The sequence below is a fragment of the Cotesia glomerata genome, linkage group LG9, assembly GCF_020080835.1.
Source record: "Cotesia glomerata isolate CgM1 linkage group LG9, MPM_Cglom_v2.3, whole genome shotgun sequence".
Lineage (NCBI taxonomy): Eukaryota > Metazoa > Arthropoda > Insecta > Hymenoptera > Braconidae > Cotesia > Cotesia glomerata.
The window spans coordinates 2387631-2410638 of NC_058166.1; the positions used below are offsets into that span (position 1 = coordinate 2387631).

Consider the following 23008-nt stretch of genomic DNA (forward strand, 5'->3'; position numbering starts at 1 on the left):
ATGAACGAATCGATGTGTTTAAATAACAAGATTGTTATGTCAGGATAACAGCAAATTTTTTTGTGGTTCAACATAAACCAGTTAATTGGTATGACAAATGTTGTTGTTGAAATAGCTTAATTATTTTCGACCAACTAATTATTTTGTTAGCTAAATTTTCTCAAAAACATTTTTCCAAAACGGAAACTAGATTTTCGAGCTTGAAGTTGTATTTTGAGCTTCAAGAGCTACTAACTTTGCAGTAGAAAAGTTTTTGAGCGTTTTGAACTTTAATATAACACACGCATAAAACTGATTTTGTTGAAATAACAAAAGACGGGATAACTGAAAAATATGTTCTGGTAACAAATGAGTTTAGTTATAGTAACAAATCCATTAATCGCATTAACAAAATGTTTCAAGTTGTACTGACAAACCAGTATGTTAAATGACCAAATCAATTTGTTAACAATATTTTCCTAACGAAATAATTTTATTGCAATAACAAAACTAATTTGTTGCTAACATATTTTCCAAATCAGATATCACTGATTATAGCATATTTTTAAATTATGGATTCTTATAAAATTTAATGTAACATTTAATGTAAATTTATTTGTTATTTTGATAGAATAATTTTGCTGTTTCAACAGAAAAATTTGTAATACCAAATAAATTATTTTGGCGAATCTACTTAAAGATTTTGCTATAGTAACCAAATTGTTTTGCTGTTATAACAAATCAATAACTTGCTATAACCTAAATTTTGTTATTTTAACATATAATTTGTTATCCCTATGTTAACAAATGCATTTGTTACTAGAACATATCTTAGGTTATTTTAACAAAATTTTTTTCTGCGTGCAGAGTTTCAGGGATAGCCTGCAGAGTTAACCATATCCAGGTTTTTTTAATTGTTACAATAATAAACAAAATTGTAAATTATAACTTTAATGACAATTTTGGAGAAAAGCTTTTCAGAATTTTACAACTATTTTTGGCAACAAGATTATTTTGTTATTAGTCAATTCACTAAAGACTTCTATAAAATAAATCAAATTAATATTCTGACCCAGGTGAGTTCTATCTACACCTGCATCGAAACAGTCTATAAATCTTGAGTGTACACAAGACTAAAATTTGTTCGGACAGGTGTAGGTGGTCCCTCCCCGGGCATCTCCTCTTCTTTTCGAGTCTTTGATTGAAAAAAGTAACTCATTACTTATACTTGATCCTGTACAGTAGCCGGTAATGGAAATACTAATTTTGCGGAACACGGTGGCTCAACTTGCGGTATAATATCTTGTATGGATGCTCACTGGAATTATCTGCCCATGATTACCTTGGGAGGATAATTATAGTGTCCATAGTCCAATCGAGATTCTGTTTGTTATTTTGTTTCTGATTATTATTATTTTTATTTAATATCGGTAGTCTTTGATCGGCATTTATTATTCTGTTCGGAGGAAATTAGTGGGAGGAGTTACTGGCGCCATATCACGTGTGTAGACAATACTAATTACAGTAGTGGGATAGAAATATTTTTTTTTATCAAAGTGATTCGAAGATATTGATGATATCGTTTCAAAGAATCAAAAAGAAAATTTTTTTTTCAATTTTTCAAAAGTAATGATATCTAAAAGTATTATTTTAAAATTTATAAATGGACAGACCACTAACTATATTATTTTACGGTGTTTATGTGGATATTCGAGTGGAAGAAAATAAAATTTTTGAAAAGGCTGAAAGGATTTTGTATGGTGTCTCGTTGATTGACTTTACCACTGACTCGATCTCAATGAAATTTAAACCACAAATTCTACATAGTAGTAGCTATTGCATCAGCTCCAACCAAATCAAAATTTGGATTTTTACTATTTTTTAAGGACTAAAAACTGTGAAAAAAAGCCTCATTTTTCAGTTTTTTTTTAAATGTCCGCCAATTCGCTTTTTATCAATAAATATTAATCTCCTTCGCTGGTGCAATAACTACTTAAATATTGAAGGCAAATAATTTTGGTTTTTGTGTTTTAGATGAGCCGTTATAAAGTTACCATTCAACCGTTGTTTATTTATATAAAAAATAAAAAAAAATACATTTAGATATTTTTTGTGTTATTCAAGAGTGTATTTGTTGAGCTGAATAAATTTTATATTGATATTTATAATATTTTCTGTGTAAAGTATCATTAATGTCAGTTATTTTTCGAAAATAAGCTGAAAGTTGCAGAAATGGTTAGAAGACAGAAAAAAAAATTTCTAGACTGGAGAACAAAATTCTTGGCTCAAGAAAATTTTCGGGTGTCTGAAGGAAGACCGAAGTTGTGTTGGCTGAAGTAAAAATTTTTCTTGAAATTCTATTCTTGGTGAGTCATTTTTTTTTAATTCAGATCATAAATACTTGATACAATAAATTTTTATATTTGATCAAGATTTTTAGATACTTTAGGGAAGCAGCGCCACTTACTTCAGCTGAGAAAAAAATTTTCTCACCTTGAGATAATTTTTCTCTTGAATATTTGATACCTATTTTATATTATTTTGGCGTGCAATTATACATATTGAATGAAAAAAAATGATGAAATATTATCTGATCTTCCCATTTGACATGTTAATCAATAAAAATATTAATGAAAATTTACTTCTATCTTTATATTTAATTTTTTGGAGCAAGAGAGAAATTTTCTCAAGACAAGAAAATTTACTTCTATCAAGAACTAAATTTTTTGGAGCAAGAAGCTGAATTTTCTCAAAACAACAAGATTTTCTTGACTTAAATAAATTTTTTTCGATCAAGATACGTATTTTTGAAAGCAAGAGAATCAATTTTGTTGGAATAAGAGAAATTTCTGTCAAAAAAAAAATTATTTTCCGCTCAAGAAAAATATTTTCTTGGCTCAAGTGAACTTTTTTTTCTGTGTAGGGTAGTTAAATATTTTGTATATAAATAAAAAATAATCTAAAATTTTTAATCTTTCTTTTACGAGCATTAAAAATGACCTACTTATTTTTTTTTCGTTTTTTTCCACTGCAATTATTTAATAAATTGATAGCGCTTAATGATAATAGGTAGGAAGTAGCTGAAATATTTCTTGCAGCATTTTTTTGAAAATTTTCAATTTTCTTAGCGGGAAGTTAAAAATTTTATTTCTTTACAAAAAGATATAAAATAAAAAATTAAAAAATCCAAGTAACCGATATGGATGTATATGATTTTCGGAAATTAAAAAAAATTTTGTAAATTTAAAAATTAAAAGAAACAATTTTGGAACGTACTTAGTTTGCGTCATTGTGTACTTCAATTTTTTTTAAAAGTCCTAGGAAATAGATTTTAGGAATTTCATAAAAAGTGAAATTTTTTGTAACCACGCACACTAAATACGTTGTAAAAACTACTTGTAAAAACAAGCAGTATAAAAAAAATTTTAATTTTTCACTTAGTTATGGCCCAAAATGGGGTTGACCTTTCATGGAAAAAAGAAAACTTGAAAAATTACATTATAAATAGTAATAAGTGTCCCGCTGTATTAGAAAATAGAAAAATTACAGTTCGAAATAACATTTTTCTGAATTTAGACTTTGAATTTTGATTTTCAGAGCTTTTAATGTAAATATTACATTCTATGTAATTCAATGTAATTCTTATACAATCTGTAATAATTACAATCGGAACAAAAACAGTTTCACTGTAAAAAAATAGCGCCAAGTCCACGTTCATAAGACTATTAAGAAAAAAAAAAATTTTTTTTTCTTTACAAAAAGATATAAAATAGAAAAATTAAATAATCCAAGTAACCGATATGATTGTATATGATTTTCGGAAATTAAAAAAAATTTTGTTGTAAATTTAAAAATTAAAAAAAAAATTTTGGAACGTATTTAGTGTGCGTGGTTGCAAAATAATTTTAATGAAATTCGTAAAATCTATTTACTAGGACTTTAAAAAAATTGAAATACACAATGACGCACACCAAGTACGTTCCAAAATTTTTTTCTTAATTTTTAAATTTACAACAAAATTTTTTTTAATTTCCGAAAATCATATACAATCATATCGGTTACTTGGATTTTTTAATTTTTCTATTTTATATCTTTTTGTAAAGAAAAAAAAAAATTTTTTTTTTCTTAATAGTCTTATGAACGTGGACTTGGCGCGATTTTTAGTAGATTTCATAGAAATCTAACTATTGCATTTGTCCTCATGACGCAACTTTTGAAAAATTTTGGTGTATTTCAACCTAACTCGATGAGCTGAGTCAGAAAATACATATGGTTCAAAAATTTATATATGTATGTATATATATATATATATATATATATATATATATATATATATATATATATATATATATACGATATAACGCGGGGCTTGTCAGCATGATAACGTCTACAATTCTCTATTGATCTCAATGAAACTCTACATACTTATTCTACAGACGATTATGAAGGTCGAGTTTAAATTTGAGCCAAATCGGTCAATAAGTTTAGAAATTACAGCATTTTTAAATTTTGAAAAATACGAAAATTCCATATTTTTATCGCTTTTCTTCAAATAACTTTTAAACGCGTCGAGATATTTGAATTCTGTAACTGTCAATTAAAAGTCAAGTATCATCATCAAAAATTATTTCTATTTACTAATACTATAATAATTTTTTAAAATTACTGTTACGTAAATAACTTGAGATAAATATTTTGGTAAACAAAATGGTGAAAATTGGTTTTACAAAAGTGAACAATTTAGATTATTCGCTAATGGAGATCGCTCTACGTAAGTTGTACATAAGTTGTAGATTTTATAAAAATTTAAGTTGTATTTAGCTTCATATCACAGCTTTCAAAAAATTCTACTATATTTACCTCGATAAGCTAAATTTTTTTTTAGTACTTAACTTATAAATAATTATATAACATCATCATTTCTCCCCAGTTTCATTGGTTTTGTGACAAGAATAATAGGAATTCAATGGGTAGAATATGAATATCGATTCATTTTTTTAATATCAGAAGGAGTACAAATAAGATATGTAATGTGTTTGAGTACTTTCTATCAAGATATTATAAATAATATACATTTACATCAACTAATTATAATCAAGAAATCAATTGCAAGAATTGGAGTATTCGATGAATTCACTAATAACCCTTTAATTTGTGAATTTCGTTTTGAAATTAATAGAAGATCATTTATAAAATTGATTCCTGTTACTTTAAAAATAATGATTTTAGATTATTACCAAATTTAAAATTCGAGATAGATTCTGAAGATGATGAATGATCAAGATAATATTATGACAAGCTATTATATATGTATCTGATTATTGAATTGATAAATATATATATATTTTTTTATTGCATAGATATTCATAAAACACAAATTTACACAAAAATTAATAAATTTTTATTAATATAACTTAAAATCAATTATACTATTTATTTTTGCATAATTTTCAAATATTTTGGTTGTACTCATAATTTTTTCTTAAATTTATTTTATGAAAAGAAATCTACTTCCATTTCGGCTGCCGAATGGTTTTTTACAGTGAAACTGTTTTTGTTCGGATTTCAGTATTTTTTGTAATTATAATAAAAATTTGCAATTGGTACTAACTTAAATCTCAAGTTGGCTGCATTTTTTATAGCAAACTATCCCCTTGAAGCTACAGTTTATGTAAAAATAATTGCAGCGCACCCTGGCGGGTGTAGATGCAAGCTGTGAAATTTATTTTTTTAACTGTAGTTTCCCATCTATTGGAGGATTACCATGCATTCTCGAATTACTTAGTCTGTGGCATGTCACTTTTTACATCGAAAAAAAGTCAGGATCAAAATTTTTGAGCTTGCTATAGTTTGTGCTGATAAAATTTAATAATTTCAAGTAAATCAATGGTTATAATTGAATATAATTAATTGATATCAGTAAAATAAAGTATGAATTACTGTTATAATATAAAATTTAGGAAGAAGAAGTACCGTCAAATTAAATAAAATTTTGCAACCTCGAAATACCGTTCTGCTTACAGTAAACACACTCGGTAATCTAGCGCTCCGTTTACAACGGATTTAAACGGAAATTGGCGCCAGATTCTACCGAATCTGTGGATTGAAACTGTAATTTTTCTAGTTTTCACTAAGGAGCGCCACGTTACATTATATATTGTAATTTTTCGAGTTTTCTTTTTTCCGTGTAAGGTAAAAGACCCAGTTATTGACACTGGCCTAGTTGATTGACACTTAGAATTTTTTTCTAATTAAAAAAATAAAATCTCAAAAAATCAACTGTCTTAAAATTTATAATTCAAAAATTATATTTATTAATTTATTAGAATCGATTTGTTTTATTCAATTTAAATAAAATTGCAAGTGTCAATAACTAGGCCAGTGTCAATAACCGGGTCTTTTAACTTACTTGTAAATTATTACCCCAAAGATATATAAATCAAATTGAAACTAGAGCAATATAATTGTTTACTTCGATCTCGTGCAAGTTTACTAAGCTCTTGGGAGATCTTAGCAGATCATGTACCAAAAACTAAAAGTATCTACATTCTCTCTAAAGAATATCTATAAGAAAACAATGCAAGGTATACTAATCTAAGCTAAGTCCAGGGAAGAACTTAGTAAACTTAAACAAGCCCATTAAAATATTAAATAATTTTTAGGCTCTGTGGAAAATAATTAACCTTACATTTATCCTAATACTCTTGATACTCTATATATCTACCTCAATCTCTCGAAGCCTACTCCTGATTGAAAATACTCATTAAAAAATATCGAAAATGATGAGATTTGAATTGTTTTCAATAATCCTAATTCTTTTTTTATGTATTTATAAATATACAGTTTACATGAAGCAACTGTTCATTTTTTCAATACTTTTCAATAAGTATTTTTATTCAGGGACTTTTCAGAAGTTTCACTTCTACCGTGTGTGACTTGCACACACACACATTTTTTTACTTAAAAAATAATGCTAGTAGATTACATTAATAGATAAATTTTTTAACATTCAATCGTTAATGTTCTTATCATGAAAAAATGTATTATTAGTTCGATATGACTCATAAGTGATTATTTACTCTATAGACAGCTTGGTTTTTTACTATACAAAAAAATTGGATAGTTTTTTTTCAGATTTATTTGAAAAATTCTTTTATTTTTTTATACTATTTTTTTTATATCATAAATTGTATTAAATTTTATAATTGTTCTAGTTTGAAAATAAAAACTTAGTTAAAAAAAGACGAGAATTAAAATTAAAAATAGACTAGAAATTACCACGCTTAATTATTTAATTGAATGCGTCAGTCATTAATGTAGTTAATTACTTTGTTTTTAATGTTAAAGGTGTTGTTATTAATTGACTAAAATTTTCTGTGGAATTTTATTAATTTTTAATTTTTTTATTTGACACAATTAAGATTTATTTTGATCTTTAATTTTTGTCGTTTCATAGAAAATTGATAGCTTATTTATAATATTTTTAATTATCACTGATCAGTAGGTACTGAATTTATTTAGTATTCATTTATGATAATTACTTAATTAATAATCAGATACTGATTAATTTTCACGGTTACTGATACTGATCAGTGATCAGTGATACTGATTACCTGATCATTAATCACTGATACTGATCTCCTGAACAATAATCACCGATAATGATAAATTCATCAAAAATCACTAATAATATCATAACCAATCAGTATCAGTGTCAGTGATAATGATAACTAATCAATATTTGTGATGACTGATCAAGTAATTATGATCAGTCATGATAATGGTTTTTACTGATACTTATTCTGATCAGTAATCAATACTTTTAATACTGATACTGATAGTACTGACTGATATTATTACTAATCAGTGATTTGCGATGCTAATACTAATCACTGATCAGTATTGATTGATACTGATTACCTGATCGTAAGTCACTTATCAGTGAGTTTTGGTAGTAAAATTGTTCAATATTGACTGATACTGATCATTTGGGACAGTGACTGTAACCGATACTTATTCTGATCACGTGATCAGTAATCACTAATCAAGCAATCACTGATGCTGATTATCTGATCATCAATCACTGATACCGATTACCCGATCATTAATCACTGATGCTAATTACCTGATCATCAATCACTGATCCTGATGACCAGTTCATTAATCACTGATTCTGATTACCTTTACATCAGTGATAGTAATTACGAGATCATTATTCACTGATACTAATCAGTGAATTTTGGTACTAAAATTGTTCAATACTGATTGATACTGATCAGTCGGGATATTTAATTTCACTCATACTTATTCTAATAAATCATGATCAATATCAGTACTAATACAGATCAATAATGACTAATACTGATACTAGTCAGTGATTTTTGATGGATAAATCATTTATTATTAACTAATATTGATCAATTAATCACTGATGCTGATCATCTGATCAATAATCACTGATCTGATTACCTGATTAGTAATCACTGATAATAATTACCTGATCATTAGTCACTGATGCTGATTACCTGATCATTAATCACCGATAATGATTACTTGTTTATTACTTGTTCATTTAGTGATAGTAATTACCAGATTATTAATCACTGATACCAACTTTAATTACTGATTACAAAGAAAAATGCTAGTTACAAACAAATCAGATAAATGTTTCAGTTTATTACAAATCAAATTACAAATTATATCAAGTAAAAACAACAAATCAACACTGAATATCATTAAACTTCCCTTCAGTAACTATTCAGTCCTTATTTCTAAATCTATACTAATTATCCCCATACGAATAAGTTTTTTCGTTCTTAAAATGAGAGACTGTAACACTCGCCTGATACGATTTGAACGGTTTCTTGATCAGACTCGGGTCATCATTGGAGTTCACATGGTAGTTAGCTTCCATGTTGTAATTCTTGTATGTTTTCTTTTCAGGAACTGACGGATCTTTTTGGAAATTCGGATTGTAGAAAGGATCTCTTGAGAAACCAGGGTACTGGTTCCCGGGGTTTCCTGGGTTGTTGTTGTAGTTTTCGTAAGTTTGTTGAATGTTTAACTGCCCGGGTGGTCCTACTGGAGGTCCTACTGGAGGGGCTTGCATACCTAAAGCAGGGTATTGATACCAAGAGAACTGGCAATTCGAAGATGTTGCGAACAAAGCAACAAACTTCAGGAAAAAACAAACTTATTATACTCGTACAAACAAATTTCAATAATTTTAAAGAGGTTAAAAAAATCTTACCAAGAACAAGAGGTAGATCTTCATCTTGATGCGTTAGTACGACTACTGCTGCAATTAATCCACCAGCACTTTTTATACCAGTCACCTCAACAACTAAAATACGAGCTTTGATTTTAAACCATCTTGGAATGACACGCTATCAATTTCCGTTAAGTAATGACGTAGGTTGGACTGAATCATCATTAATTACCAAATTCAGAGATTAATTACTAATTACTGGGTTTTTCATTCTTTGTTAAAGGTATTGACAATAATAATGAACATCAGCGATAAAATGAAGATCAGAAAATCTAATTTGTTTTTTTTTAATTAAATTAATTCATGACCCAAGAAATTAATTCATTTCTAAATGTGATATTAAATTAATGGCCGAATTCTAGAACTTTCTTGTTATAAACACACTACCAATGGATGATTCATTGAAAATAATTGTTATAAAGTGACTTCATCATGAACATTAATGACAATGAAAAATTAACTATTTCTTGAAAAAGACTAAGTTTTTTAACAATTCCATTAAATACTATCAAATAACAAAAAATTTTATAGAAATTATGAAATTTGACTTTGATTTTTAAAATTGGGAAAATTTTTTTATTATTAAAATTAATCTCCGATTTTTCGGTAACTATTTTTATTATTATTCATTCTTGGCTCAAGAATAATTTATTTGCTTAAGAATCAATTTTCTGAACTCAAGAAAATCATTTTCTTCCAAATTTTTAGTTCAAAAATATTTTTCTGAATCAAGTTTTTCATTACATGGTAAGAAAATTAAAAGAATTTTTACCATTTTACTATCGTAATTTTTATTAAATAGAATAGTAACGGTAGACTATACTTGTCATTTAAAAATTTTTACGATCTACTACCGTAAATTCTATTCAACAAATAATACTCGCAAGAGCTTTAAAAATACCAATACTGTAGAGCTAGTTATGCAAAACATATTAGTGAACTTTACAATTCAACTATCATAAAAATGGACAGTCGGTTTTTTTAAAAGAAACTTTAGGGAGGGAGAAGGATAGGAAGTTGGATTCGTTGGTAACTTTGCAGTAACCTAAAAAGCAAATCGGAATTTTCGACCGGGAATCGAACCCAGAACTCTTAGTTGGTAGCCAGAGACTCTCTCGCTACGCTATCCGAGGTAAACTAGTACGAATGTCCTTCAGCACTTACATAAACTCTGTCTAGCGCTGTGCACGGCCAACACTCACACTAATTGAGAAATATTCCAATTCAATTATCGTTAAGTTTGTTACTTCTATTGGAAAGATACAGAGCACTGGAAATTTTAAAAATGAATACAAAAATAATGATATTTTGACATCTTATTTTTTATTCTTACTATTTACGATAGTAATATCGTATTTTTTCTTCGAATTTAATACAATAATCTTTTGATAAAATTACGATAGTAAATTGTAAAGAATTTTTTCTAAACAAGAAATATCCACGTTTTTAATAGACAATCTAATAAACGATCGCTTCAGGCTTAAACATTAAAATTATTAATGATAACATTCGTAAGATTAATTGAAAGTATCTTTATATTACGAAAGTTGATAGAAAATTATGACAAGACATAGATAAGACCATTAATTTTTTACTCTTGAATTAACAATCTCTAAATGATAATAAATTTATAATCAATACCAGAGCTCATTAAGCTATCAAATCTCCTTCAACGCTGGACTGACTCAATGCTTACTTGAACGCGGTGATATGAAGTCAACAGTGTATTTATTTATAAGTAACTTTTAGTTTTTTTATTGTTTGAATAATTGCGATGATAACCGATCATTTTTTCAGTTGGTGGTTATATTAGTGACTGTAAGCTATGCGTGGATAGTTAAAAATAAATATGGCACAGTTGTCTATAACTCAGAATCCGAACAAAAACAGTTTCACTGTAAAAAAATCGCGCCAAGTCCACGTTCATAAGACTATAAAGAAAAAAAAAATTTGTTTTTTTCTTTACAATAATATATAAAATAAAAAAATTAAAAAATCCAAGCAACCGATTTGATTGTTTATGATTTTCGGAAATTAAAAAAAATTTTGTTATAAATTTAAAAATTAAGAAAAAAAGTTTGGAACGTATTTAGTGTGCGCGGTTGCAAAATTTAAAAAAATTGAAATACACAATGACGCACACCAAGTACGTTCCAAAATTTTTTTCTTAATTTTTAAATTTATAACAAAATTTTTTTTAATTTCCGAAAATCATAAACAATCATATCGGTTACTTGGATTTTTTAATTTTTCTATTTTATATCATTTTGTAAAGAAAAAAAAAAATTTTTTTTTCTTAATAGTCTTATGAACGTGGACTTGGCGCGATTTTTTTACAATGAAACTGTTTTTGTTCGGATTTCAGTATTTTTTGTAATTATAATAAAAATTTACAATTGGTACCAACTTAATTAAATTTCGCGTTGGTTGCATTTTTTATAGCAAACTATCCCCTTGAAACTACAGTTTATGTAAAAATAATTCCAGCGCACCCTGGCGGGCGTAGATGCAAGCTGTGAAATATCTATTTTTAACTGTAGTTTCCCATCTAATGAAGGATTACTATGCATTCTCGAATTATTTAGTCTGTGGCAGATCACTTTGCCCATCGAAAAAAAGTCAGGATCGAAATTTTTGCGTTGCTATAGTTTGTGCTGATTAAATTTAATAATTTCAAGTAGATTAATTGTTATAAGTGAATATAATTAATTAATAACAGTCAAATAAAGTATGAATTACTGTTATAATATACAATTTAGGAAAAAAAAGTACCGCAGAATTAAATAAAATTTTGCAACCTCAAATACCGTTCTGCTTACAGTAAACACAGTCGGTAGTCTGGCGCTCCGTTTACAGCAGATTTGAACGGAACTTAGCGCCTGATTCTACCGAATCTGTGGATCACTGATATCCACGTTTCGCAGCACAATTTTTAATCTACGAGATCAAGTTTTCGAAATCCGCAATTCCTTAAGCGCTGTTGATTCAAGTGTCAACCAATCTTAACTTTGTTAAAGATTTTGTGATGCAATATATATCGAGTTATGTTATCAAATTGTATAAAATAAATTTTTAGTTTTTTAGGCTGTATATCAATATATACGGATGGATTTTTTCTTATAATCTTTCTAGTTTTTAGATTTGACAAGAAATTTCAAAGATATAAAGAAAAAGTTAGGAAAATCCAAAATTGCACGCCTCATAATCTCATTTTTCAGAATAAAATTGATTAAAATAAAATACAAATACTTTTAAATCTTTCACGCCATTTTCCACCCAGATAAGAAAGGTACTGCGCATGTGTTGTAAACGAACTTTAGTTACATAGATATAGATGTACAAACGATAAGTAGATTTTTAGTTTATTGCTAATTATAATTAAACTACATTAAATTAGACTGTGATCTTCGAAAGGACAGTTTTGGATAATATTGAAGCGTATAAAAAAATATGGACTTGATCAGTTAAGTTTTTCGGCAGTTATCGTGACCACGCCAGGTTTCATACATACATCAGACACACGGACTTTCACGGAATAATTTTTTTAAACATTTTTTTTATTTATTTAAAAAGCAAATGTCTTTTAAAAATGTTATGACCAAGATTTTACTTTTTGTATTTGAGTATTTTGGTTTATTTTTATTAATTACCTAAAAAATTAATAGAAACAGTTATTATGATTATTGCGGTGATTATTAACTTCCCGCTAAGAAAATCGAAGATTTTCAAAAATCGGGAAGTTATTGTTTTCACCCCGTTTTGCAAAAATCGAGTTTTCATCAGATCTCGACGTTTGAAATTATCTATTAAATTATCTTAAATTATCTCAATTATAAAGTACAAATAAATTCTCAGAAATTTTGTTTACAATTTAATGCGCTTTCCATTCCGAAATTTGAACTATAAAAAACCCAAATATAACAACATAAAATGAAAAAAAAAACTAATTTTAATATGTGGCTACATTTACAATAGTAAATTTTTTTTCCAGGTATAACTATATACAATAAATTGTTGCAATCATAAGTTTAGAAAAAACTCAAAGGCGATAACAAATAATGACACAAGTGTTTCAACATCTTCTATCTAGATCAAAGAACTGTAATTGGGAATTCTGGTAATTAAAACACAATCTATCACAGTTTTTTCCCAATAAGCCTAATAGCTTACGACGCACTAAATAATTTATAGTCAACACGTCACAAAGACGATTAATAGCTTTGTTTTTGTCGATTATTCTCTTATAAGACCAAGCATTATTTTATTTTTATCAGTTTCACGTTCACAAATATGAAGTTTAAATCAATTATATCGGTAAGTGTTAACATATTTCATTCTGATATTATTTCTTCTGAAATTTTTAGTCATAATTAAGCCCTTATACTAGGGAAAAAAACTCTTAATCTATCAAATATTCTATTTATTCAAATAATAACCAAAGCTATATAAATATAAATAAAATGTGACTAATATTCTCTTATCATTGTTAATTATTTCCGTAGCTGCTAGCAATCTTGCTGATTTCACAATGCAAGTCGTCAATAATCAAGCCTCTGGATTATTCTAAACTTGACCTTGAATTATTCGACGCTCTAAAGGAACCTGTAACCCACCGACCTTTGGTACTAGAAGACGATGAAGATGATAAAAAAGAGTCTGAATATAAAACCAACACTCTCCGACCGACTTTTGACATCGACGACGAATTTGGAGGTCAACCTACTACTAAAGATGTTCAAGAAGATGTTGATAAAGCTACTGAATCATCTACCATGCTGAAGTCTGATAATATTTCCAAGGATCTCAACAACTTAGTTGATGAAAACAAGCTCAATTCTTCAGTTGTTCTAGTTGATAATGTAAATCAACCTGCATCTACATTTACGCATCTTCCTGTTCCCCTTCCCCTTTCCTCTCCAACGCCTTTTGTTGCTCCGGTGGATGACGAAATTGAAACGTCACCTAAAGTTACTACAGTTGATGATAAAAGTGAACCTAAGCTTCTAGTTACTTCTGTTGATGATAAAAAGAGACAAGACTCTTCAATTGTTCCAGTTGATGATGAAAAATCTACATCAATTAAAGTTTCTCCAGTTGATGATCGAAAAGAACCTCAACCTTCAGTTACTTCAACTGATGATGCAAGCAAATCCAAATCTTCAGTTACTTCTGTTGATGATAAGAAGAAACCAACCCCTTCAATTGTTCTGGTAGATGATGATGGAGAAATGTCATCTAAAGTTACTCCAGATGATAGAAGTGAACCTAGGCTTCCAGTAACTTCTGTTGATGATAAAAAGACATCAACTCCTTTAATTGTTCCAGTTGATGATGAAAAATCTACATCAATTAAAGTTTCTCCAGTTGATGATCAAAAAGAACCTCAACCTTTAGTTACTTCAACTGATGATGCAAGCAAATCCAAATCTTCAGTTACTTCTGTTGATGATAAGAAGAAACCAACCCCTTCAATTGTTCTGGTAGATGATGATGGAGAAATGTCATCTAAAGTTACTCCAGATGATAAAAGTGAACCTAGGCTTCCAGTAACTTCTGTTGATGATAAAAAGACATCAACTCCTTCAATTGTTCCAGTTGATGATGAAAAATCTACATCAATTAAAGTTTCTCCAGTTGATAATCGAAAAGAACCTCAACCTTCAGTTACTTCAACTGATGATGCAAGCAAATCCAAATCTTCAGTTATTTCTGTTGATGATAAAAAGAAATCAAACCCTTCAATTGTTTCAGTTGATGATGATAAAGAAGTGTCATCCAATTTCACTCCAGTTGATGTTCTAACAAAATTTCAACCTTCGGTTATTTCAACTGATAATGAAAACAAAACAATTCCTTCAACTACTCCAGTTGATGACAAAAACAAATCTAAAACTCCAGTACTTTTAAAAAATAACGTAAGTGAATCCGAATCTCCAACAATTCCGAAAAATGATATGACAGCTCAATCTTCAGATGCTCCTATTGATAACAAAAAGTCTCGAATTCATCGAGTAGCTGTATTCACCAACGAAGATGAAATGAAATATATCAATCCCTTTTCCGACAAGTTCAACATAGATCTTGTTGATATTCTTAAGTCTGACTCTGCAAAACCAAAGAACAATGATGACAACGAACTTAAACCCATAAGCTTAGACAATCCGGATACTAAACCACCACCTATCACATCAGATAACAAAGACCGCAAGTCTGGCTCAGAGATTCCTCCTTATGCTAAGTACAACGTGGATCTGCTTGATCACAATAAACATGGTCCGTTTCAACCAATACCACCAGCCATTAGCGCATTACCACTGATTCCACCAGCATTTTCTCGTATTCCTGCAATCCCGCAAATTCCAGACATGTTCATCCCCCAAATTCCTTCTTTATACATTCCAAGACCTTCAGCCTTTCAATTTCCACAATTTCCACCACATTTTCCGTTTGTTAGAAATTCTCCAGCTTTAAACCACAGAACTGGACCTTTTAATAATCACTTTTACTACCGTCACCCAACCCAGCAAGTTCCAATTTTCAACCATCATCCCTACCACCATTATCCAACCCAACAAGTTAAAAATTCCAACAATCATCCATACAACAGTTATCGAAACCAGGGAATCAAAAATTCCAACAATCACCTCTATCGTCATTATCTGACCCAAGAAACCAGAAATTTCCACAATCATCTCTCCCACAGTTATCGAAACAACAAAATGCAAAATTCCAACTATAACCTTAACCACCTTCACCTACAATACAAATGATGATTTTTGTGAATTTTCTTAACCTTTGGAACAGAATCAAATTATCATCTACTTGATATTCTTAACTTCCGAATTCATCCAGGTAATTTTGCAAGTAGCTACAGTAGCGCTCAAAAGTATTTTGACGATATTATGCATTAGTTTTTTTTCAAAAATGTCAAAATACTTTGGTGCCACCATTTTCCTAACATTTTAAAAATTAAACTTTTTTTGGTTACAAATAAGGACCACTTTGACACTATTCTGTAGATTATTCAAAAGCAGTTAAAAAACAATAATTGATTATTGTGTTTCATATTTATTTTTAATTAAACCATTAAATATATTTGTCAGAATACTTTTGAGCGCTACTGTAGTACTTAAACAAGCATCTAAATGGTGATTAAAAAATTTACTTTTATTATTTCTACTGTATTTGTCAAAATATGTTCAATAAATATATTTCTGCAGCTATTCTGTGTTTTTATCATTCTCGACCTTGAAATTCTAAATTTTAATGTAAATTTAGCGTGATTCTATTGACTTACATGCTAGAGATCTCGCTAAACAATAAACGAATAGAATGTCATTTTGTAAATCAATAAAACCAAATTTTATTTCTAATAAACTTTATTAAAGCTTACAATTTATAATTCCTTAAAAAAGCCACATTTTTTTCCGTTAAATTTAACACTTTTCGAACGCTGAATGCTAAAGACACTACCATCTTGCTGCTTCAAAGTAACTGGATCCTTAGGGTCCAGTTCCAGAACTTCTGAAGGTTTTAGCGGCAAATGCGGAACATTATGAGAAGCTCTCATGATTCCTAGCTCACCATTTGTAGGTTCAAGGAAGAACTCCATGCTGACACCATTCTCGATTTCCAAAACTTCAACATTCTTCGCCGCGTCTATTGTCCAAGTTGTTGGAACCCTGATCTCAAAGTCTCAAGCATCCATCGATTCATTAGAATACGGCTTGAGTTCCCAAGTGTGAGAGTCACTTATATCTTCCAGAAGACGTAAAAGGTTTGGAACCAGTTCCTTGGTAGGTTCAATCAGTTCGAAGATCCATTTTGTGGGAGTTGGTTCTGAGTTGAAGGGTAGAGACCTTGATCCCGTCACGAGAGCTGCAAACTAAAATACCAAGTTAAGTTGATGATTGCATTGTATGTTAATCAAACACTTACCAATAGAAGGAGGTACGTCTTCATGTTGATGTAAGATAGATACTGTAGTAAGAATAGCTGACCACTGCTTTATTCGCTCCGAGGGCAACCACCCCAGCGCCATAGGTGACGCTTTTGAGAACTTCATTCCCAATTTACGTCATTAGTAAACATATGTCCGTATGTATTTACGTGTATTTTAGTGGAATAAAAAAGTGTTTATTCAATTAGTTAAAGCTATTCGTTTTTTCATCAAATATTGGTTTTGATGAACTCGTGGCAGGACACTTAATCTCCAAAACTTTCATGACTTCACCATTTTTAATGACTATGCCATCAACACTGGCACACAGATGTTCGGATTTCTTAATTCTTCTACATCAACAACATTCACTTCGCTTAATTTTTTACCATTCATAACTTTTTGTTTATTAAAATCAATTGAATGAGTAATTTTTTCAAAACCAACTTTAATAATTTTATTCATATTAGGAATTTATTCAGGTTGAACATCATATGTCTCCTTTAGTCGTTTATTTTTCTACAAGAAAAAAAATTTTTTTTTCCAATTTTTTTTCCTAATTTATTGATAGTAAAAATAAGCTATAATTGACAACTGTTATTTTTGCTTATAACTAATAATTATTTAAATAATAATTTTTTTATCTCAAATGCCCAATGTTTACATGCATTAAAACTGGGAGTGAAGTTATTTTTTTCGCCACAGATGGCGCGATGCGCGGTTCCCCTTGGAGCAAATACAATGATAGTGTCGGTGGGGATCTGAATCATTTTGAGTAAAAAAAGCCCGGGACAAAGGAGCACTCATCTGATTCGTAGGAAGTTCATCAATTTTAGCTAATAAGAAAGTAATGATGAAAAAAAATATGTTGGGTTTTTTTTGGCGCATTCATTGATAATCGCACTAATCACTTGAACGGTGCCTTTGTCTCAAGTTATTTGTGTTTTTTATCTGGGTCTTTTTGATGACGGAGAGATAACAACACAATGAGCAAAAATATAGGAAATTACAAGTCAGTCTTGTGATCTTTATTCAATTGGTTACAAAAAGCCGAATTGAGCTGGTGCTGCTATAGTTATCATTGAAACGCGTGATGATGAAAGTGACATTATTCTTGGTAAGTATTTTGTTTATTTTAAATGATAAAAACAGACCTACAATTCATGATTAACAATTTTTTGCGTAGATAGTAGCAGTTTTTGCTCCAGATTTGCTTTGCAAGCCGAATGGAAACTTAAATTCTAACTATGATCAACGAGAATATACTGATAATGGCTGGAACATTCAGGAAAGTCTTCAAACCTACTCTGATCCTGGACAGAATTCAGTATCTTGGCAAGGTGACATTGGTACCAGTGTTGGACAAATTCCTGAGATAGGATCCATGAATCCTAATCAAGGTCCCAGTGTTGGACAAATTCCTAACCCAGGATCACTAAATCCCAATCAAGGTCCTGGTTTGGGACAAACTCCTGGCCAATGGCCTTCTTACTACTATTCTATTCCTACTCCAGGCCCTCAAGGATTTTTACCGGGAGAATTATCCTGGGGACCTTTTAAATTCCGATTCAACTGGAGTAAATTTTCATCACCTAGACCCTGGGATACAAATCCTTTCGAAAAGCCTTTTCCAATCGGTGACATAGTTAGCTTCGAAAGTCCCATCCCCCTTCCTGCTCCTAGACCTTGGAACACAAATCCTTTCGAACAATCACCCCCCCCCCTCTCAAAAATTCCGGCATTCAACTTTCCAGATCTTTTGAACGATTACCAAAATTACATCATGAGAGCTACGTACAACAAAAACTACGACAGCACTCAGCTAGGAGGCCCACCTGGGTCTACTTACAACACGAATGTTGTCGTCGATCACTACTGCAGTCACGAGCGGTACGGCAACTAAGCTGGATTTCAAGGACAATTCACTAATATTGAAATAAACTAAAATTATATTGAACGTAATCTATTTCTGCTTTCTATTGTTCAAATTTAATCAAAATTTATCTGAAATCATGCTTTATTCTTTTCTAAGCTCTTTAGATTCGTAATTTTATGATCCAGATTCTACTTTTTGTATTTGAGTATTTTAGTTTATTTTTTTTTATTAATTACTTAAAAATTAATAGAAACAATTATTGTTATTAGTGCGGCGATTATTATTTAATTATTGTATTTATTTAGTTAATAATATTATATTATTGTTACCTAAGGTATGATTAAATTAAGAAATTAAGCGTGTGAGAAATTATTATGAAGCCGAGCGAATTGATCGAGCAAAAGAAATTAATTGTAAAAGAAATTAAAAGACTGGGAAAATTATTTTAAGTTCCGAACAAGATTTAGTATGGGAAAGCGACGAATGGATATATAATGAAAGACATGACGATTATTATTTTGTGAGAAATAATTTAGGTAAGCGAAAATTTTTTAAGTCCCAAGCAAGATTTAGTATGGGAAATCGACGAAGGGATAGAGAATGAAAGAAATTACAATTAAAATAATAAAGAATTGTGAATTTGACGAAACGAATGGATGGATAATGAAAGAAATGACGATTATTATTTTAAAGAATTGTGTTTGGGAAATAAAAACTTAGAAAATTTTCGACGATCGTGGAGCTTGCGCGAGCCTCGATAGATGGCGAAGATGTTTCGTTTGTAGTGATGATTCAAAAATATGTTAAGTTCCGTTTTGAAAATAATTTTAAAAGGCAATTCTTTCTCGGGAGAAGTACTCGGACGAATACTCTTTACCAAGTAATTCTAGAGGATGATACTCTACCTGGAGTCTGACCAAGGCCCAGGTAAGTATCGTGAACCGACCGGATGAAAGTGCTACTCCCCGTGCCGAAGCCTTCAGCTGAGGTACGGTAGGTGATCATAAGCCGTGTAGGTGGGAGCGAGGAGAATACTCTCCACTTGCTCTCAGGGTAGAGTTTAGGACCCCACAGGGATGACGGCTAGTCGCCCTGAGGGGGGAGGGGGTGTTATTGGGAAACTAGTTAGTATTTTGTAGACCGCGTTTTTGAGTTTGAACCGTGAATACCATCGTGTATGTTTGGATAGAAAGTTTCTATTGTATTAGTGTATATTGCTTATATTGTTTCTTGATTTTGAACCGCGTTAATGATTTTGAACCACGAATATGTGTGAAAAGAGTATTCTAATGTATTGTTTATATTGTTTAATTTGCTTGTATTGTTTATATCGTTTGTTTATATCGTTTGTTTATATCGTTTATTAACATGATCAGGCCAATAAAGAGGTTTCCTTTTTCTTTGATTTATTTAAAATGAAGTGTTTTGTTTATATTTTGTTATTGATAATGTGATCCCCGTTTATGACCCTGGACTCCGGCGAGCAAATTTCGAGCCGGGGACTAATCAGAGAATTATATTTTGAAAACGTGGACGTTACAATTTTTTTAATCTAATATGTTGTGAGATTCAATGACATTCTTATAACTTCAATCAAATTTGAAATCCTTTCGTTAACTGTCTATAAATGTAAGAAGGATTTTTTAGAGCGGATCGGAATCTATGATAAATCATGGATTTATATGAGAATCTACATGATTCTATCTAGGAACTTTTTGGTACATAGGTTCCCATGCAGAAATCCACATGGTAAAAATAAGTAAGTCTATGATCTCACGGGGAATCCACTCAGGAAACTGTGAAGTATTGGATCCTTATCTTTCATATGAATCAACGATTTCTCATAAGGATTCCCATAAATCATCAAGCAAACCTGGATAGATTTTTTTTAGTACGGCATATTTGAATGTCATTCAAGCATATAATATTAATTAAAGATCTTAGACAACTAGATGGTGTTCGAGTCCTCAATATACCCATTACAAATCTTGGTTGATTTCCAACATGGATTCATTCGATGAGGAAGTCTTCCAACCCGTAGTTTCGTCTTAGTAAACTTCCATCTGGCGATCTTAGCAAATTAAATTACTATCTGAGGCTGTCTTAGATCAATTGGGTAGGATATGGATCTTATAAAAAATTAATACTAGACAAAGTATTTTGATTGTAAAAAAAATTTATTTTGAATAAATTTACATAAATCTTCCTATTTAAATGATTCTAAAGTGGAAATCGTTATTTTTTGTTTCTGACGTTGTTGCATGTCTTTTATCATGTACGTCCACTCTACTATCATAATTTATGGCATGTCGATTAACTAACTCCTCTTTGCGTTCAATTTTCTTTTCAATGGGTACCTTTACATCAATGTGTGAATTAAAGAGGTTATATGGATCTATTTTGATAGCAATTCGAGGAGGCTTGTACAATGGTATTGAATCCTTATTTGTGCGGGTGACAACATCAGTATTATAATTTAAGGATCCAGACTTTTTTTTTTCATGGGTCTCAGTATAAATATGTCTAGGTTCAGGTTGTTCGTAATCATAAGACGGCCACCAAGATGAGTAGTCAGAATCAGAGTAGTCGTAGTACCACCAAAATGACTGGCATGGAGCTACTAGGATTGTAATGATCTAAAACAATGTAAATTATAGAATTGATCTCAAGCAGTATTAAATAATTATACTTACCAAAATCGAAATCGTAAGTGTCTCCATGATGATTACCGACTGGAATGAATGCTACTTGGAGTACATAGATCTTTTATAATAGTCAGAGGATATAAAACAATAGAAGACACCAGGAAGTGATAGTTGGAATCTGGAATTTCCGGTCGTTTCGATGACAATGGTGATGGCAAATCATCAATTCGATTACCGCTATATTTAATTGCTTTACTTTGGAAAAAATATCGGTTTCGTAAGTCTTGTGATTGTGACAGCATTTTTTTATTTCGGGTTTTTTCATTTGAAACGATTTTACAAAACTGGTCGCCGATAATTGTGGTGAGAACAAAGTCATTAGTACAACCCCTGAAGCATTTTATCATTTCGTTGGAATTCCCTGTTATGCTATTGTTATTCTAGCACCTCCATTAAATGAAGCTGTGATGAGCTAATCTCAAGCCTTCAACCCAGAAAAAACCTTTCCTAGAAAATGGATGTTCAAACTAACTAAGCCTAGCAAGGAACTGGGTCCAAATCTTGGATATCTTCAAAAAGACATTAGCGACTTTCACACTTGGGAATTGAAGCCGTATTTTGATGATTTGATAGTTGTTTAGAACTTTGAATTTAAGATTCCGATCCAGGAATCGAGAATGGTGTCACCATGGACCTCCTCCTTGAACCTACGGATAGTGGTGTCATTAGACCAATTATCTAAATATCCTGATGAACCATCATCTAGTTAATTTCGATTCAATCTGATCATCAGGTCATCAAATTAGGTTTGCTGTTGATAGTATTTGTGGTTGGTTGCTATTACCAGACACCAAGTCTTCATCATCATTATCATAGTGATAACTAATCGCGTAGATCAAATTTATTTCTTATATATATTCAGAGAATGATGCAAGCAAATGAACAGAAACTATTCAAAGAAGATTGAAGAATCTTTCAGCATTTCAATTATAGCTTTGTGTTCGTAGCTTATCATATTGAATTTTACTAATGTGTCTTATCACATTCCCCGAGGCTAATGTGAGTTAGCAGCAGACAAAAGAACATTATTGTGTCATTTACTTAATAGTTTAAAATCCAACATAGCAGTTTTCAACATTCTTCAGTATAATCAGCAGTTTGGTTTCATTCTTGACATTCTACGTAGTTCTTCAGTAATAACAAGTTACACTCATCACATTAACAAAAATAAATTTTGATAATTATAAAATCAATTAGATAAATCTACAGTAATATTTAACGTAAGTTGTTTACTAACTTTA

The 23008-nt window shown here is 30.2% G+C and overlaps 3 protein-coding genes across 3 annotated transcripts; 1 reads left to right on the plus strand and 2 right to left on the minus strand.

Annotated features, from left to right (window-relative positions):
• Positions 1-8635: 8635 nt before the first annotated feature.
• On the minus strand, positions 8636-9336 carry LOC123271638. Its single transcript, XM_044738028.1, has 2 exons — positions 9230-9336; positions 8636-9154 (listed from the first exon to the last, which is right to left on the minus strand). The coding sequence occupies exons 1-2, from the start codon at positions 9251-9253 to the stop codon at positions 8762-8764; spliced, it is 417 nt and encodes a 138-aa protein (XP_044593963.1). The 5' UTR covers positions 9254-9336; the 3' UTR covers positions 8636-8761.
• Positions 9337-13239: 3903 nt separating this feature from the next.
• LOC123271705 (uncharacterized protein DDB_G0281025-like) lies at positions 13240-16017 on the plus strand. The gene is made up of 3 exons (XM_044738095.1): positions 13240-13561; positions 13750-15814; positions 15863-16017. Exons 1-3 carry the CDS (start codon positions 13538-13540, stop codon positions 16015-16017), a joined length of 2244 nt encoding a protein of 747 aa, XP_044594030.1. The 5' UTR covers positions 13240-13537.
• A 5255-nt stretch (positions 16018-21272) lies between these two features.
• LOC123271706 lies at positions 21273-22318 on the minus strand. The gene is made up of 2 exons (XM_044738096.1): positions 21756-22318; positions 21273-21698 (listed from the first exon to the last, which is right to left on the minus strand). Exons 1-2 carry the CDS (start codon positions 21780-21782, stop codon positions 21273-21275), a joined length of 453 nt encoding a protein of 150 aa, XP_044594031.1. The 5' UTR covers positions 21783-22318.
• Between the last annotated feature and the right edge of the window lie 690 nt (positions 22319-23008).